General features: G+C 47.6%; 1 protein-coding gene across 1 annotated transcript in view; it reads right to left on the bottom strand.

Moving 5' to 3' along the window:
- Positions 1 to 394: 394 nt before the first annotated feature.
- The window catches only part of Npffr1 (neuropeptide FF receptor 1), a 35,128-nt gene continuing 17,989 nt past the window's right edge, over positions 395 to 17,533 (bottom strand). The window contains exons 2-4 of the mRNA XM_057751928.1: positions 14,947 to 15,267; positions 5,986 to 6,085; positions 395 to 1,271 (exon numbers count right to left, since the gene is read on the bottom strand). Of these exons, the coding sequence (XP_057607911.1) occupies positions 395 to 1,271; positions 5,986 to 6,085; positions 14,947 to 15,267 (1,298 nt within the window). The remainder of the gene's footprint in view (positions 1,272 to 5,985; positions 6,086 to 14,946; positions 15,268 to 17,533) is intronic.

Below are 17,533 nucleotides of genomic sequence, written 5' to 3'. Positions count from 1 at the left end.
ATAAGGTGACACATTTTCCTGAGTTCAACCTCAGGAGATCGTTGGGAGGAGACCCCTGGAAATGTGAATACTATAGAGACACACTGGAGTCTGGGTCAAGTGGGATTTCCAATGGCGAGACCTTGTCACCTCTCCCTGGGCCTCAGCGCCTCCGAGGAAAAGGAATCTGAGATTTTGATAAACTAGACTCATCCAGATGTGGCTCCAGAGCAGACAAAGTTTGGAACGTTGGAGGTTTCCCCTTCTCATTTGCCAGCAGCAGCAGCCACCCACTGTCTCGTTTTTAAATCAAGGATGCATCTTGGTACGCTCTTCCAATACTGTTGTTGAATCCAGGCATCACGATTCAGGGTCACAGACATAGGCCCACTGGATTTGCCTTCTCTGGACCACCTCAGATGTTCCAGGCTGGGATGGTGAGGGGCACATGGTTGCAGCCAGGTCCTTCCCGGGGCCTATCCTGGTTGGCCACACGCCCATTGCGCAAAGGCAGGCGGCCAGGCCCTGCGGCCCCGCTGCTGGGGGCTGACTCAGATGGCAGGCCCGAGTCGCTGGGCTGCACATCCACCACCACCCGCCTGCGCAGGAGGCGGCCGGGCCTCTCGGAGTAGGCTTGCTTGTGGGCTCCCCAGGGTGGCCGGCAGAGCTGTGCACGGAAGGCAGCCTGGAAGCCACGGCGGAAGTTCTCGTTGAAGTAGCCGTAGATGATGGGGTTGGCGCTGCTATGGAAGAAGGCCAACCAGTGTGCCAGGGGAAAAGCGTAGACCGACAGCAGGTGCAGCTGTGACTCGCTCAGCTGCCCGTAGTCGATGAGCAGCAGCAGCGCCCAGAGCGGCAGCCAGGACAACGTGAAGAAGAGCGCCACCATGACCAGCATGTGCACCACGCGAGCCCTGCGGCGCGACGCGCGGCCACCCTCGGCCACCGGCTCCTCCGCGTCGCGCGCTGGGCCCGGGGCCTGGCACAGCTTGCGAGCGATGCGCGTGTACATCACCACGATGAGCGCCAGCGGCGCCAGGTAGATGTGAGCAAAGAGCACTGCGGTGTAGACCTTACGCATGTCCTTCTCCGGCCAGGCCTCCCAGCACGAGTAGAGCGGGTAGGAGCGGTTGCGAGCGTCCAGCATGAAGTGATGTTCCTCGCGCGTGACGGTCAGAGTGACCGCCGAGGGACACATGATGAGCAGCGCCAGCGCCCAGATCACTGCGATGGTGAGCAGCGCCTTCCGGAGAGTCAGCTTCTCGCGGAAAGGGTGCACGATGCAGCGGAACCTGCAGTGGGGGGTGGGGGTGGGAGTCGAGAAGGCAGAGGGGTTTGGAAGGGTCCCCGGACCTGTTAGAAACTGCTGGAAGAGGACGCCTGACTTTAATCACCATACTTGAGGCAGCATCCGGTGCTGCTGGAAGGTACCTGACATTCATCACCACACTTGAGGCAGCATCCGGTGACAGCTCAGACACAAACCAGGTTAATTTACAATAAAATTGGTTTGTCATTTGCGAGGGTGGCAGCTGGCTCTGCTAAATTGTTCTGGAGCCCAGGCTGGATTTAAAGTAGGTGACGAAGATACAGCTTCCTACTGGAGGCTTGGGATCTTTATTTCAGAGAGGGTTAGCTGCTAGCAGACCTGGCAGCCAGCCTGCGGTGAACAGTCTGTGCTGGAGAAGCCTGACTAGGTAAATACACAAATATTTTTAAAAACACTTATTTAGAGCTCAGTTCTCACTCTCTCTGGCTCCTTCTTCCCTTTCTCTCTCCACACAAAAGACGACTATAGCTGTCAGTTCCCTCCTACCATGGGCTCCTAGGGACTGAACTTAGGTCAGCAGGCTTGGTGACAGCCACCTTCACCCATTACTAGCCAACACAAACCTAACAAATGTAACTTCTAGCTGCTTATGTATTGCCCTGAGCACCCTAGGAGCTGGGTGGGTCAGGGACAAGCCATCCCTGGGTCATCTTAACCATTGTACTGAAGTGACAAAAACATATTTGCTAAATCCTGACAGGATCTCAGGCTAACACTGAGCTAGGCCTAACCCACAGGCTCATACAGCATTTACTGTACTTTGGTAACCCGCATTGCTCTGCTTTCGGAACCCCAAGGCTTTCTGCTCCCTGATCAACCAGAAACACCATGGTGACAACACTGTGCCCTGTTCTTATTGACAGTTCATATCCTGTCCTGCCTGCTGACAGCCATCACAGCTACATCAATGGGATGTAGCAAACTTGTGGGTTTTACCTGTATAACCGCTCAGTTCGAGGCCGCCTCTTTAGACTTGTAGCCATGGAAGTGAAAGCCCCGAGCTGGGTCTGTGTGGCTGAATATAAACTTCAGATTCACAAAGCGCTCATCCTGGTCTCCTCTTGGGTGACCACAGCCCAGCTCCAATAGTCACAGTGTGTAGCATGACTTTCCTTGTTAGATCTACTCAGCAAAAGCTGTTGTTAAACCTTTGTTTACTTATTTATCATTTTTGAGAGGGTTTCCGGTCTGGACTGGTCTCAAACTCCCTCTGTTGCAGAGGGTGACCTTGAGCTACTAATCCTTCCTCCCAGCTTTCACCTTTAGTTTTCCTAGGAAAGGCTCTCCAAGGTGTGAAGCAACTGCCACAGGTCACACAGCCCTCGGGGAGGCTTATAAAGGAACACCTAGGAACCCCAATTTGTCTATTCCCCTGTGCCCCTTAGACGAGTAGCATAGACTCTCCTGAAATATAAAAGAATATAAAAGAAAGAAAGCAAACCCCCTCCACTCTAATTATTGTGAGAAGGGGTTCTGGAGTATTTGCATCTCCTCTTCTAAGCAGCCTGGGGCGGGAGTTGCTGGCAGAGGTGAAGGTTCAAAGGCTGTGGCTCAACCGCTTGTACTTGAAAGTGGGGGTCAAACAAGTGCCAAATAGATCAATACAGGAAGGGGTGGCTAGAAGAGCCAGTTGCTCAAAGACCTTTCTGGACCTTGGTTTCCTTATCTTAAAAGTGGGCCCATAGCCTGGCAGTGGTGGCACACACCTTTAATCCCTGCACTCAGGAAGCAGAGGAAGGCAGATCTCTGAGTCCGAAGTCAACCTGATCTACAGAGTGTGTGCCAGGACAGCTGGGTCTACATAGAGAAACCCCATCTCTAAATAAACCACACACACACACTTCACGCACACACACAAATAATAACAAAAACAAAAGACAAAAATGGGGCCCATAATAAACCTTCCTCTGTAGGGTGTGAGGATGAACTGAGACTAATCCACTCTAGAAGCATTCTGAATGCTTACAACAAAGGAAAAACCCAAACCAAAAATTACTTGGACTTCAGAGGTAGGGGTGGGGAATCAGGAGTTCAAGGTCATTCTTGACTAGAGAGAGTTAAAGGTCCACCTGGGCTACACGACAGACACCAAGTTGAAAAACAACAAACAAACAAACAAAAACCAAAAACCACACACAGCAAGAAAAAGGAGAACTGCCTACTTCCCAGTATGCCTCCCCTCATCCATCTGTGCCAGAAAATAGAGGCACCCCTCCTGAAGACCATGGGGCCAGGCTCGGTTATTTGAGTGGAAGGGAAGAAATGGGCTATCTCACAAGTCCACATGGCTCTTTAGGGACAAAACCTGCTTAGGACACAGGTATGGCACTGACCACTTCCAGAGGCCCTTTTTTCTTCATTCACCTGTATCCTCCCCTCCTACCAGCTCCATCGTCCCAACCTGAAAGCATTTATCCCACAGCCTCACCCTGAACAACCCTGGCCTTCTGGCTTCAGAGCACCAGACACTGGAGAACTGTTCAGAGAACAGGTGACTTCTGAAGCCTGTGGTACTTTTATGAACTCAGTGGCAATCACTGGGTGGAGGGAATTCCTGGGGGTCATTTCGGGAGGCTTCCTGAAGGAGGTGGAGTTTGATAAATTGTAAGTATGACCAGGAGAGGTTTTACATTCTCATGTCAGTCACCAAAGGAAAACACAAAACAAACAAACAACCACCAATAACAACAATAAAACAAAGATTGAGGGGTCAAGAGATGGCTCAGTCATTAAAAACTAAGACTCACAACTGAAAAGACAAGAAAAAAAAAGTTGGATCTCTATGAGTTCGAGGCCAGCCTGGTCTACAAGAGCTAGTTCCAGGACAGGCTCCAAAGCTATGGAGAAACCCTGTCTCGAAAAACCAAACCCACCCCCCCCAAAAAAAAGAAAGAAAAAAAAAGTTAGAGGAGGAGACAGCTTCTCACATGACCCAATCATTTAGTGGCTTTGTAGAGAGGGAGCCCCAGCTCCAAGATGCCAGCTGCCTACGTGACAGGGGTAGGGGATTTGGGCTGGGCATGTAGAGTCCTTACTTAGCATGCACAAAGCCCTGGGCTTAATCCCAGCAGCAAGTAAAATGAGGACATGAGGGCATGAGGGCATATGCCTAGGACCAGGCAGGTGGAGAGAGGAGGATCAGAAGTTTAGGGTCATCCTCAACGACATGCAAGTTCAAGTCTAGTCTAAAAAACCAACAAAAACGGAGTTTGATAGGGGCAGAGGTGGGAAGGAGTTGGGAACGTGAGATTCTAGGAGGAGCAGTGCTGAAAAGGCCGGCGTTGAAGAGAGAGATCAGGAGGAGGATGTGGGTTGTTATGGGATAGTTGTACACTGTGTGAAAGTGTATTGCTGTGATCATGCAATAAAAAGCTGAACGGCCAATAGCTAGGCAGGAAGAAAAGGCGGGACTTCAGGGGAGAGAAAGGAAGAGGAGGAGGAGACTAGGTGTGCAGCAGATGCCAGAGACACTGAGGGGAAACAAGAGGTACAAGATGGAGGAGAGGTAACACCATGATAGAACCTAGATTAATATAAGTGGGCTAATTTAAGTTATAAGAGCTAGTTGGGCACAACCCTAAACTATTGGCTGAGCTTTGTTGTTGTTGTTGTTGTTGTTTTGGGTTTTTTGTTTTGTTTTGTTTTGTTTTTTTGTTTTTCGAGACAGGGTTTCTCTGTGGTTTTGGAGCCTGTCCTGGAACCAGCTCTTGTAGACCAGGCTGGTCTTGAACTCACAGAGATCCACCTGCCTCTGCCTCCGGAGTGCTGGGATTAAAGGCGTGCGCCATCACCGCCTGGCAGGCCAAGCTTTTATAATTAATAAGTCTCTGTGTCTCTGTGTTATTATTTGGGAGCTGGCTGGTGGGACAGAAAAGGACTCGATACAGTGGGTATGTGGAAGAAATCATGTTAGCAGCTGGTGTTTGGATTGTGGGCTAAGAACTGTCCATTAACTTTTCAAACAAAGTTGCTTGAAGCCTCCAGCCCCTTGTTAGGGCATTTACCATTTTACTGATCCCAAAGTAGCAGAATGAGTGGCCCAATATCACACAGTGGGACAGTGATGAAGACAAAAGCCACCTCCAGCTGTTCTGCCTACCCCCTAGTCCCTGGGGACAAGGCTCCCACTCAGGAGTCCTTACCACATTAGGAGATATTTAGTGAGGAGCAGGGGTTAGGGTCACAACCATGTGTTATGGGAAGGAAAGCTTAAACACTGGTCCAAAGCCTCACTGACCCAGGGCACCAACCCTGCTCACATGTACAGAACCATGCTTAGTCTGGACGCTGCTGGAGTCTGTGGCTGAAAAGTGGAAGTGTTGGACATGTAGATTAAGGAAGGCCAGGATTTCTAGGAACCAGCAAGTAGGAGATGGGATAAAGGAGCAAAAAGAAACCCTTCTTTTCCAGCTATACTAAGCCAATCGGCAGAGAGGCTCCTCCAGTTCTGGCTCCCAGGGCTCAAACAGAAGAGAGGTAGGATTCTCTGATGCCAGGGTGCAGACTGCCTTGCGCTCCTAGCAGGCTCCAGAAATTACTATGAGGCCTCGTCAGGAGTGGCCTCTGCCTTCCAGAAAGGGATGTCGTGGTATTCTCTATAGCCTTCCAGCTAGCTCAGTGTCAAAGGTATGAGCTCTCTCAGTGTCAGCCCCAAGTTACCCAGGGAAACTTCTCACCTTTCCACGGCGATGGCCACCAGTGTGAAGACGGATGCAGACACAGACATGCCCTGCACCAAGCCGCTCATCTTGCATGTGGCCTTGTCAAAAGGCCAACCTGTAATGACAGAGGCCCCCACAGGGCGAAAGATGCTAATCCAACAAAATGCAGATCTAGCTAGATAAGCCAAGCCCCCACCCAAACATGGCTCATTTCTCCTTATGCTATGAGGGCTCATTAGGTCTCTATGACCATGGCCGAGGAGACAATCATTACATAACAAACTGCTTTTAGGAAGATGACCTTTATGTTGACATCAGATTGTCTCTATGACCTTTAGCTCCATGTAGTCCCCGCTCCCTGATCCTACTGTTCAGCCCAGAGGGAGGCCATTCTTTCCTCACATTAGCCCTTCTATTATTATTAGCATACATTCACAGCCTACATATTATTATTACACATACGTATACTAAAGTTGGCCAAACAAATAAGTAAACGCTATATGGATCAACGCAGATATTTTTCACTGAGAACAATACTATAAATAAAGAAGGGGGTATTGTTAAATTTTCTGGTGTTGGATTGGAATCTGAAGTATTATTAAGATGGATCGTAGTTTCTGAAATGCAGGCAAATGATGAGACACAGGAGTAACGATGTAGCTTTCTGTGGTGGAGTACGCCTTTAATCCTAATCCCAGCACTGCTGGGAGATAGAGGCAGACAACACACCTCTATGAGTTCCAGGCAGAGACCCTGACTCAGAAAGAAGGGAAGGGAAGAGAAGGGGAGGGGAGGGGAGGCGAGGGGAGGGGAGGGGAGGAGAGGGGAAGGGAGGGGAGGGGAGGGGAGGGAAGGGAAGGGAAGGGAAGGGAAGGGAAGGGAAGGGAAGGGAAGGGAAGGGAAGGGAAGGGAAGGGAAGGGAAGGGAAGGGAAGGGAAGGGAAGAAGACACATGCTAGAGAACTCTGTGGCTATACGCATGCATTTTACAGTGCTGTCACTTCAGAGAGTCTAGAATCAAGACACTCCAACATTGATAAGCACACCTGGAAGAGAGACCTTTGTTTATTATATTCCTTGGCCCCGGGGAGATGACTCAGCAGCTAAAATCATTCGTTGCTCTTGTAGAGGACTCTGGTTCAGACCCCAGCACCCATATAGTAGCTCACAACCATCCATAACTCTCTAGCTCCAGGAGATCTAATGTCCTCTCCTGACTTCTTTGGGCACCAGGCATGCACATGGTATATATGTGCAAGCAAAATACCCATATGCATAAAATAAAAATAAATATACTCCAATCAAAGAAAACAAGGCTTTTTGAAGAACTAGTTAATTCCAGGGCTGATGCAAGGAAACACGTGAGGTGATCCAGAACATTCTGTGGAGCTAGGAAGTAAGGAAATACTCTAAGCATCATGGTAGCATATGGGAAGGACACAGAAGCCAGCAGCAGTGAGCTCCTAATAGCCAGACCCAGAGCAATTTAAGCAACAAAGTAAACAATAGTGTTGAATTAAAAGCCATGAAGAAAGATCCAATTAGTAAGTACAGAGGATTAAAAAAATATCATTAATAGAGAACAGGATGGCAAGCACTGTTGTGGGCAGCAACTGTCAAGTCACTATTAAGTTAGTGCAAGAATATAATGAGCCGTGACATTTGCACAGTCTTGGAGGATCTCCCTGTAGGGTACTTCATAATTAATAGGGGGAAGTGTTTGCTTTGCAGCTGAGAGACAGCAGTTAGGGAAAGAATCAAGCAAGCAGCACGGCTCTCATGTGTGCCTTCCTCACATAGCCATGCTGCTCTCGCCTGAATGGCTTAACTGAATCTAACCAAGGTGTAGGGTGCAGGGGAAGCACCGAGTGCTTCTGAGTAAATGTGTATTATTGACATGGGGCATAGCCATGTCAAGGCTCCAAAGCTTGGACCTATGGGGCATTGACAAAGCCATTACCCATATGAGCCAGGCTTAAGAGAAATAGCAAAGCCATTACCCATATGAGCAAAGAATTCCTCTGGAGTCAGAGTATAAATTTTTGTTGTTGTGGTTGTTGTTGTTGTTTGAGACAGGGTTTCTCTGTGTAGCCCTGGCTGTCCTGGAACTCAATCACAAAATGTTATTTTGGTTGTGACAGTAAAACTGTTTTCAGCAGAGTGTGAGCCTGAGTGAGTGAGGTGAGAAAGATCTACCACACAAAACATATGTGACACCATGGAGCAAAGGCCTGTAATTATGACAGTCAGGGTGGTAGAGAAGATCAAGGCCACCCTAGGCTACACCTAGACGGCATTCAAGGTCAGCTCAGGCTATGTAAGATCTTTTCTCAAAAAACAACAAAAGGAACTGGGAATATTGCTCAGTGGTTAAGAGGGCTTGCCACCAAGCCTGACAGCCTGAGTTCGAGTCCCTGGACGCACAGAGTGGAAGAAGAGAATCTACTCCACCCCCACAAGTTGCCTGGCGGTGGCTACATTGGAGGAACTGCAGCTGGCCATGGAGTTTAGGGAGTACGGCCCACCAGTTAGCACAGCTACAATGGGAGCACCCCGGAGAGGCAAAGCCCCGGGAGGGGTTGTCTCCAGAATGCCCCTTGCTCCCGCTATGTCTTTTGATGGCTGCTATGTGTACTTATTGTATGTGGCATGATGGGATTATTGAGTAGAAAATCCCACTGTTTCTAGGAGAGTACGATTGTTTCGTGGGAAAATCCTATTCCTCCCTGGGCAATTCACATGCAGATCATAATGAAGATGATTTGTATAGAGCAATGACACTTGGATGTTGCGGTCCCCCTCGTCCAGCAAGGACGCAACACCGGAGCTCTTCTTGCTAAGCAGTTTATTTCAGGACTTTATTCACAGCAATCTTTCTCCTTCTCTTTCTCTCTCTCTCTCTCCCTGGGCAAACCTCTCCCAGCCCTTAAGTAGGCACGGGCCGCCAACCCCGGATTGCCAGTGGGCACTGCCCATAGGTCCACGCATACGCAAGCAGCTGACAATCATTGCGTGATAATAGCATAAGTCAGGCCTAGCTGAGATTAGGAGTTGATTATCACAGAGAGCACTCGCTTTCGGGATCGCGGAGGGCGGAAGCCAGCACCATTAGGTGCGGCTTCACGCAGCTCTCTACACATTGCCATCAGGTGTGACTCCACGCAGCTCTCCACACTTGGAGATGTGGGACTTGCCGAGGCTAGAGGATGAAATCAAGGAAGTTTCAGGCACTATAGCCCCACAAATTCTGCCTGTGGGCAAAGAGGCTGATGATCAAAGAAAACAATTATGTCCCCTGCCCCCAAAGTTAGGTCTGAGTTCCTCGGTCATGTAGCTTACAGAAATCATCACAGGTTTCGCTGTGTGCTTTGAAAAAACAAAGTTGTAGAAAAAAATTAAATGGCCCTGTTATGGGTAAAGAAAAAAGAAAAACAGATGGTTAGTTAGACCACTTGAATAAAGTTTTGTAGAATAGAATAAGGATAAGAATTTGCCGGGCAGTGGTGGCGCACGCCTTTAATCCTAACACTCGGGAGGCAGAGGCAGAGGCAGGCAGATCTCTGTGAGTTCGAGGCCAGCCTGGTCTACAAGAGCTAGTTCTAAGACAGGCTCCAAAGCCATAGAGAAACCCTGTCTCGAAAAACAAAAACAAAACAAAAGGGCTAGTTCCAGGATAGACCCAAAGCAAGAAAAGGAAAGGAAAGGAAAGGAAAGGAAAGGAAAGGAAAGGAAAGAAAAGAAAAGAAAAGAAAAGAAAAGAAAAGAAAAGAAAAGAAAAGAAAAAAAAGAATTTGCTAAACGGCTCAGCAGTTAAGAGCACCGGCTGCTCTTCCAGAGGACCCTGGCTCAATTCCTCACCACTCACAACTGTCTGTAACTCCTGTTCCAGGGGATCTGACACTCTCACATATATACAGGCAAAATATCAGTGTACATAAAATACAAGGAAAGAAAGAAAGAAAGAAAGAAAGAAAGAAAGAAAGAAAGAAAGAAAGAAAGAATAAAAATGGGGGTTGGGGATTTAGCTCAGTGGTAGTGCGCTTGCCTAGCAAGAGCAAGGCCCTGGGTTCGGTCCTCAACTTTGAAAAAAAAGACAAAATAAAGAATAAAAATGATTTGCTACCGTGAAACTTCAAACGCCTGCCTGCCAGTACAAAGGAACAAGCTGAAATATACTTGACTCGCTTAGAGCTTTGTTAATCAGTAATAAAAGAATCGTTGCTTTGGGGTGAAGATGTTATGGTGGGAAAAATAATTCAAAAGAAAATGCTTAATTATATGCAGGCTTCTAAGAAAAACATGCACCTTATGATCATAGTGTCATTTCTTCTTTTTTTTTTTTTTTTTTTGGTTTTTTCGAGACAGGGTTTCTCTGTGGTTTTGGAGCCTGTCCTGGAACTAGCTCCTGTAGCCCAGGCTGGTCTCGAACTCACAGAGATCCGCCTGCCTCTGCCTCCCAAGTGCTGGGATTAAAGGCGTGCGCCACCACCGCCTGGCTGTGTCATTTCTTCTTGTGTGAAGATTTTAATTTGTTTTTGGAAAATATGTAATGAGGTTGTGAGGTCATTTCTTCTTCTGTAGAAACGTTTGTCTTAGGTGGTATAAAAAGAGAAAGGGGAAAAATAGAGAGAATTAAAAAAATCCAAAAACTGTCTCCTGTGTGTGTGTAGCCATGACTCCACATCTCTCCAGTTTCTCTGACCTGCTGGAGCTGGACTCGGGCAGTCATCCTTTGACATATGTGTCATGTTACATGCATCCCCACGCCTCTCAAAGTAACAAATAAGATCATTTTAAAAATTAAAAATAAAAGAAACAGAAAGGAGTGACAGTTGTAAAAGATAGGCTGAGCTGCATTCTTCATGAAGAGCCATGCCCTTGCAGAATATGAGCAACTGCTTACCTACTGCAATCTAAGACACCAGCAGAGAGCTGATGTTGGGGGTTGCCTGCCCTAAGGCATGACCTCTGCGTAGCAATATATCCCTGAAGTACAGCTTTTCATATTTTTGTATGTTGAAATTTTTTGTTTCTTAAAGTTTTTCATTCTCACTATTTTACATTGTCAAACTTTTTAAAAAAAAAAAAAACCTTTTATTTATGCAGGAGTGTTTTGCCTGTGTGTATGTGTACCATGTGCATGTAGTACCTGCAGAAGCCAGAAGATGGCATTAAAGCCCCAAGAGCTGGAAGTACAGGTGGTTGTGAAACACCTCCACATGGGTGCTGGAAGTTGAACTGAGTTCTCTGCAAAGGGATCTTAATTCTTAACTGCTGAGCCATCTCTCCAGCCTTAACAAATCAACCAAGCTTCCTTCCCTTCTCTCCCCTCCCCTCCCCTCCCCTCCCCTTCCCTCCCTCCCTTCCTTCCTTCCCTCCATTTTGGTTTTTCGGGCAGGGTTTCTCTATATAACAACCCTGGCTGTCCTAGAACTTGCTTTGTAGACCAAGGTGGTCTCAAACTCACAAAGATTTGTCTGCCTCTGCTTCCCAAATACCAGAATTAAGGGTGTGAGCCACCACCACCAAGCTCAAGATTTCTTTTGTTTCTTTGTTTGTTTTTTCAAGATAGGGTCTCTCTGTGTAACATCCCTGGCTGTCCTGGAACTCATTTTGTACAACCAGGCTGATCTCAAACTCAAAGAGATCCTCCTGCTTCTACCTCCTGAATGCTGGAATTAAAGGCATGTGCCACCACTGGCAAGCTTCAAGATGTCTTTTTTATGTCTGCATTTGTAAGAAACAAAATTTCTTGGAGCCGCTGTCTATAAAATGCACTCTGTATAGTGATTGAGCCTGTCAAATGTCTTAAGAGCCAGATGTGGTAGGCACACAGCTGCCATCCCAGAGCTTAGAAGGCAGAATTGGGAGCATCACATATGCCAGACCAGCCGGATGGCATAGCTAGTTCCAGGTTAGCTTGAACTAAAGGGTTGAGATCTGACACCCTAGCCCTAAAAAAGACTTAGATGGTCTGCCAAGTTCATGGTTTGAATAAGAAGGCTCCCATAGGCGCATATATTTGGATGTTTGGTCACCAGGGCACAGAATCCTTTGAAAGGGTTAGAAAGATTAGTAAGTGTGGCCTTGTTGGAGGAAGGGTGTTACTAGGTGGGCTTTGAGGTTTTAAAAAGCCCATTCTTTCTGCCCATGGATGAGGATGTAGCTCTTAGCTACTGTTCCAGCACCATGTGTGCTGCCAAGCTCCCTGCCATGATGATAACAGACTAACCCTCTGAAACTATAAGCAAGCCCCCAATTAAATGCTTTCTTTCATAAGAATTGCCCTGGTCACAGTGCCTCTTCACAGCAAGAATAGTAACTAAGATAGCCACGGTATTCCAGAAGCCCACAGTTATACAGTGGGATGCATAAAATTACCAGCCAGTACTCTGGGTTCATTATGAAGAGAACCTACTTGCTCAGAGCTGTTAGAGCCTCACAAATGCCATTTGGGCTTTGGTATACCTGAGTGTTTATGCTTGGAAAAGTATGTGCTATTATTCCCTATTTTATTGCTAAAGTGGCCTTTGGAGTGCTCTGTTTTGTGGCTGTTACAGTGATACCTTGCGGCTGATGTTTGTTTTCGGTTTGAGGTGTGGTTTCACTATGTAGCCCAGGCTGGCCTTAAACAGGTGACCCTCTTGTTTCAACCTCTTGAGTTCTCGGATTATAGGTTGTTTTAATTATGCTTTCTATTGCTGTGAAGAGACACCATGATCTTGACAACTTTTGCTTTTGTTTGGTTGGTTTTGTTGTTGTTGTTTGTTTTATTAAGACAGAGTTTCTCAGTGTAGCCTATTTTGGAGCCTGTCCTGGAACTCGCTCTGTAGACGAGGCAGACCTTGAATTCACAGAGATCCACCAGCCTTGGCCTCCTGAGTGCTGGGATTAAAGTTGTGTGCCACCACTGCCTGGTGACCATGGTAACTTTTATAAAGGAAAACATTTAATTGGGTTCCTCTCTTACAGTTCAGAGGTTCAGTCCATTATCATCATGGTGGGATATGGTAGTGTGCAGGCAGACATGGTGCTGGGGAAGTACCTGAGAGGCCTACATTTTGCGGGCAACAGAAAGTGGTCTGAGAATAAACCTGGGAATAATTTGAGCGTAGGAGACCTCAAAACCCACCCCCACAGTGACACTCTTCCTCCAACAAGGTCACACCTTCCTATAGTGCCACTCCCTTTAGGGACTATTTTCTTTCAAACCACCATACAGATCATCACACCTGGCCCCACCACTCAACGTTTGAGCATTCAGGTTGTGTTTCTCAGAATTTTGGCTCAAACTCCTAGAAAAGGACATGTCTGGGAAACTAGTCAAAGTCAAAAAAACTCCACAGAGGCATTGACAACATTTGGGTGCTTTCCCCTGGCCTTGGTTTTCTATTGTGGGAGTTGGGGAACGTGAATGAAGCGCAGGCAAGGATCTATGCTAGCTTTGCTAGTGGTCTTTACATCTAAAATTGTTTCAAGGGGCTGCAGAGATGGCTCTGTGGCTAAGAGCATTTGCTGATCTCACGGAGGGCCTGTGTTTGGCTCCCAGTACCCAGATAGTGGCTCAGAGTCCTCTGTAAGTCCAGTTCAAGGGGATCTTATACCTTCCTCTGGCCTCTGCAGGCACCAGGGACACATGTGGTGCACATACATACATGCAAGCAAAACACCATATGCATAAAATAATACAAAAAGTTTTTTGAAATAATAAAATAAAAATTACTAGGCTAGGCAAAACACTCACATTTAAAGGTACCTAGCAACAAAGACTCTTCTGAACTCAGAGTTCTTCTGGGAGGCCACCAACGTTCTCAAGTCGTCATGACTTTTTTTTTTTTTTTAAAGATTTACCTTAGCCGGGTGGTGGTGGCACACGCCTTTAATCCCAGCACTCGGGAGGCAGAGGCAGGTGGATCTCTGTGAGTTTGAGACCAGCCTGGTCTACAAGAGCTAGTTCCAGGACAGGCTCCAAAACCACAGAGAAACCCTGTCTTGAAAAACCAAAAAAAAAAAAAAAAAAAAAAGATTTACCTTATTTTTATTTATTTGCATATGTATGTATCTGTGTTTAGTTACATGCGTGCGAGTGTAGGTTCCCGTGGAGGCCAGAAGTGTTAGATCTTCTGCAGCTCAGCTACTGTCAGCTGTAAGCTAACCAACGTGGGTATTAAGAACTGAACTCAGGTCCTCTGGAGAGCTGTGCATACTCTTCACCACTGAGCCACCTCTCTCTACCTCTGTCTTTTTTTTTAAAAAAAAAATCATCGTGTGTGCATGCATGTATGCATGTTTGTGTGTGTCTGTGTGTGCCACAGTTCAATTAGTATGGAAGTCAGAGGACAAACTTGCACTGTGCGGGTCTCAGGGATGACACTTGGGTGACCAGTGTGACAACCAGCACCCTCACCTGCTGGCCCATTGTGTTCATCCGGCTTGTGGACCCATAGGCTAAAAACAGCGGGTTTTATCATTGGTTGAAAATTATTGCAATGTAAAACACGCTCATATTTATAGTCCATTTCCAAGTGTGGAAAAACACAATGGGCAGAAGAAAGTCACCCACCTCCTGCTTCTCCTGCCTTTGGTTCTGCCCGCAGGAGCGCTTTCCAAGAGCACAGCCCAGGGTGTGAGAACATTGTCCTTGACACTGAAAAAGCTGTGTAATTACAGACCAGTCTCTTAACTATGCTGAGCACGTTTCTTCATCCGTAAAATGATGAAGCACGCTTGGCTGGATTATTATGGGGATTAATTAAGATAACGTACAAATCATCTGTAACATCATGGTGAGCACAAAGAAGATGCTTAACCCATTAGACTTGTTATTCCTAGGCCAGTCCCTCACCCACAACTCAGAGCTTGAGACAACATCCCTTTGGCTGAGCGGCCATCTCAGTGACCTCTGTCTCCCCAGTGTCTGCTCTGGTCTTCAGCTGGAAGGCAGAAGTGAAGGGCGAGGGCCTTCCGGCATACTTACCAGTGATGAGGTTGTCCACAAGGGTGGTAGGCATGCAGAAAATGCCCACCAGCAGATCGCTGACGGCCAGGTTGAGGATGAACATGTTGGTGACGGTGCGCATGTGCCGGTTCCTGAGCACGGTGAAGCAGACCAGGGTGTTGCCCACCATGCAGAGGAGGAAAATGAGGGCATAGGCCACGATGAACATGGCGGCCACTGGCGAGGAGTGCTGGTAGTAGGAGGAGAAGATGGGGCTGGCGGCCAGGGCAGCCTCAGCCTCGCTCCCATTCTGACTCAAGGGCCAGCTGCCATTGGGAGGCTGGGCAGGCTCGCCTAGGACTAAAGGAACACAAGAGTCAGGACCTAAGCAAAGATGGGATGGCTGATTGTACCACCCAAAGCCGACCCTTGGCTGGGGCTGTAACTCTGAGTGCTCGCCTAGCATGCATGAAGCTATGGGGCCGATCCCCAGTGCCACATAAAGTGGTGTACATGCTTTTAATCCAAGCACTGGGGAGGTGGAGGCCAGAGGATCAGAAGTTCAAGGTCACCCTCCTCTACTTAGAGAGTTTGAGGCCGACCTCAGCCAAACGAGACCTTCAAAGGAAAGAAAGGAAAAGCTGGTGTTCCTTTGTGTTCCATACCATACCCTAAGCCTACTCATTACTGTCCTCACTGTTCCAAGGACAACTGGACACACATAGAAAGAATTTTATTATCTTTGAATTTTTCAGTTTATTTTATGAGTGTTTTGTCTGCACACATGTACATGCACAATGTGTTGCCTTGAGCCCATGGGAGTCAGAAGGTGTCGGATCCCACAGGATGTTTGTAAGTCACAACGTGGCTTTCTGCAAGAGCAGCAAGTGCTCTTAATCACCGAGCCATCCTCCAACCTCTGATCAAGGGCTTTCAATTTATCCCCACCTCAGACTGCTGAGACTCACTCTTCGTCCATGTTAGTTATTCTCCACCAACCCCTCCACCTGCCTTCACTTCATCTCTTGAGCCTCAGAAGACCTCTTTGTGTGTGGGGTGACAAGGTCTCATGTATCAGGCTAGCCTTGAACTCACCACGTAGCCAAGGATGACCCTGAACTTCTCGTGTTCCTGTCTCCACCTCCTGAGTGCTGCGACTGTGTGTGTCACCATGCCCAGTTTACATGACAGAACCAAGGGTTTAGCGTATGTTAGGCAAGTACACTACCAACTGGACAAGTATCTAACTTTTTTTTTTTTTTGAGGCAGAGTTTCTCTGTGTAGCTTTTTGGACCCTGTCCTAGAACTCACTCTGTAGACCAGGCTGGCCTTGAATTCACAGAGATCTGCCTGCCTCTGCCTCCTGAGTGCTGGGATTAAAGGCGTGCGCCACCAGCGCCCGGCTAGCCTTCTGGTTTTGCCATCCTGGCAGTAAGTAAGCATGGAGGTGCCCTGCTCCACACACTTCTCATCAGGAGCAGGCTGAATATGTTTCTCTAGTCCTGCTTCAGAGAGAGCAGCCCAGTGTCCAACCATAGCTCTTCTGGGAAGTCATTAGCTGTGGTGAGTCATGGTGTTGTCTCAAAAATTCTCCCTGTGTCTTCCTCTGAGACCGAATGGGGCCCCTTCTAGAGGATGAAGTGCCCCCAAGGAATCTTTCCATGGAGCCCAGAGCTCAGTCACCGACTTGGAGGTACACTAGAGGGTGGGGGCACCTGGGGGCTGGAGACACCTGGGAGCAGCAGGCTACTGAGCTGGCACCATCTGGGCAGCAGGGACCAGTGGGCACCATAGAAGGGAAGGGAGGGGTGATGGTCTGCTGACAGAGAAAGAACTGAGAGGGGGTGACACTCTCCCCCACTTAGGCCTTTCAAGGGCTCTAACCTCACTAAGACACCTTTACCATAATATAAAATCAAGCATATACATAAGAGACTATTACAGCCAGCATCCGCGAGAGTATAAAGTTTAATGAAACCATTAGGGATGGGATGGTGTAAAGGACTCCCAGGTGAATACTGCTCACCACCACCAACCGTTGGCTCTCTGCTTCAGTTATCCTGAAGCACTGGCCAATATTTCTTTTCACTAAAAATTGTGTGTGTGTATATATATATATATATATATATATATATATATATATATATATATGACATCTAATATTTTTTAAACTGGAGATCCAGGAGCTGGACAGGTAGCTCAGTTGGTAGGGTGCTTGATGAACATCCACAAAGTCCTCAGTCCCATCCTCAGCACCACACAAGCCAGGTGTGGTACACCCATAAACTTAGAACCCCAGAGGCAGGATGAGAGGTTCAAGGTCATCTTTGGCTGCATGTTGAGTTTGAAGCTAGCCTGAACCTTTTTCACAAACCAAACCAAACCAGGCCATCGAGATGGCTCAGCAGGTAAGGTGCCTTCTGTCAAGCCTGATGACCTGAGTTCCATCCCTGGGACCTACGATGGCGGAAGGAACAACCCTCACAAGCTGTCTTCTCGCCTCCAATCACATACCGTAGTATGTAAGTCCCCACACACATACAAGTAATAAAGGTTTAAATTGAAAAAACAAAAACAACCTACCCTGCCCCCTTGTACCACACTTGGTTGATGTCATTCCTCAGCC

The sequence above is a fragment of the Chionomys nivalis genome, chromosome 19 (assembly GCF_950005125.1).
Source record: "Chionomys nivalis chromosome 19, mChiNiv1.1, whole genome shotgun sequence".
NCBI lineage: Eukaryota > Metazoa > Chordata > Mammalia > Rodentia > Cricetidae > Chionomys > Chionomys nivalis.
Note: the sequence above shows the minus strand (reverse complement) of the source record. Positions and strands in the feature narration are given on the sequence as shown.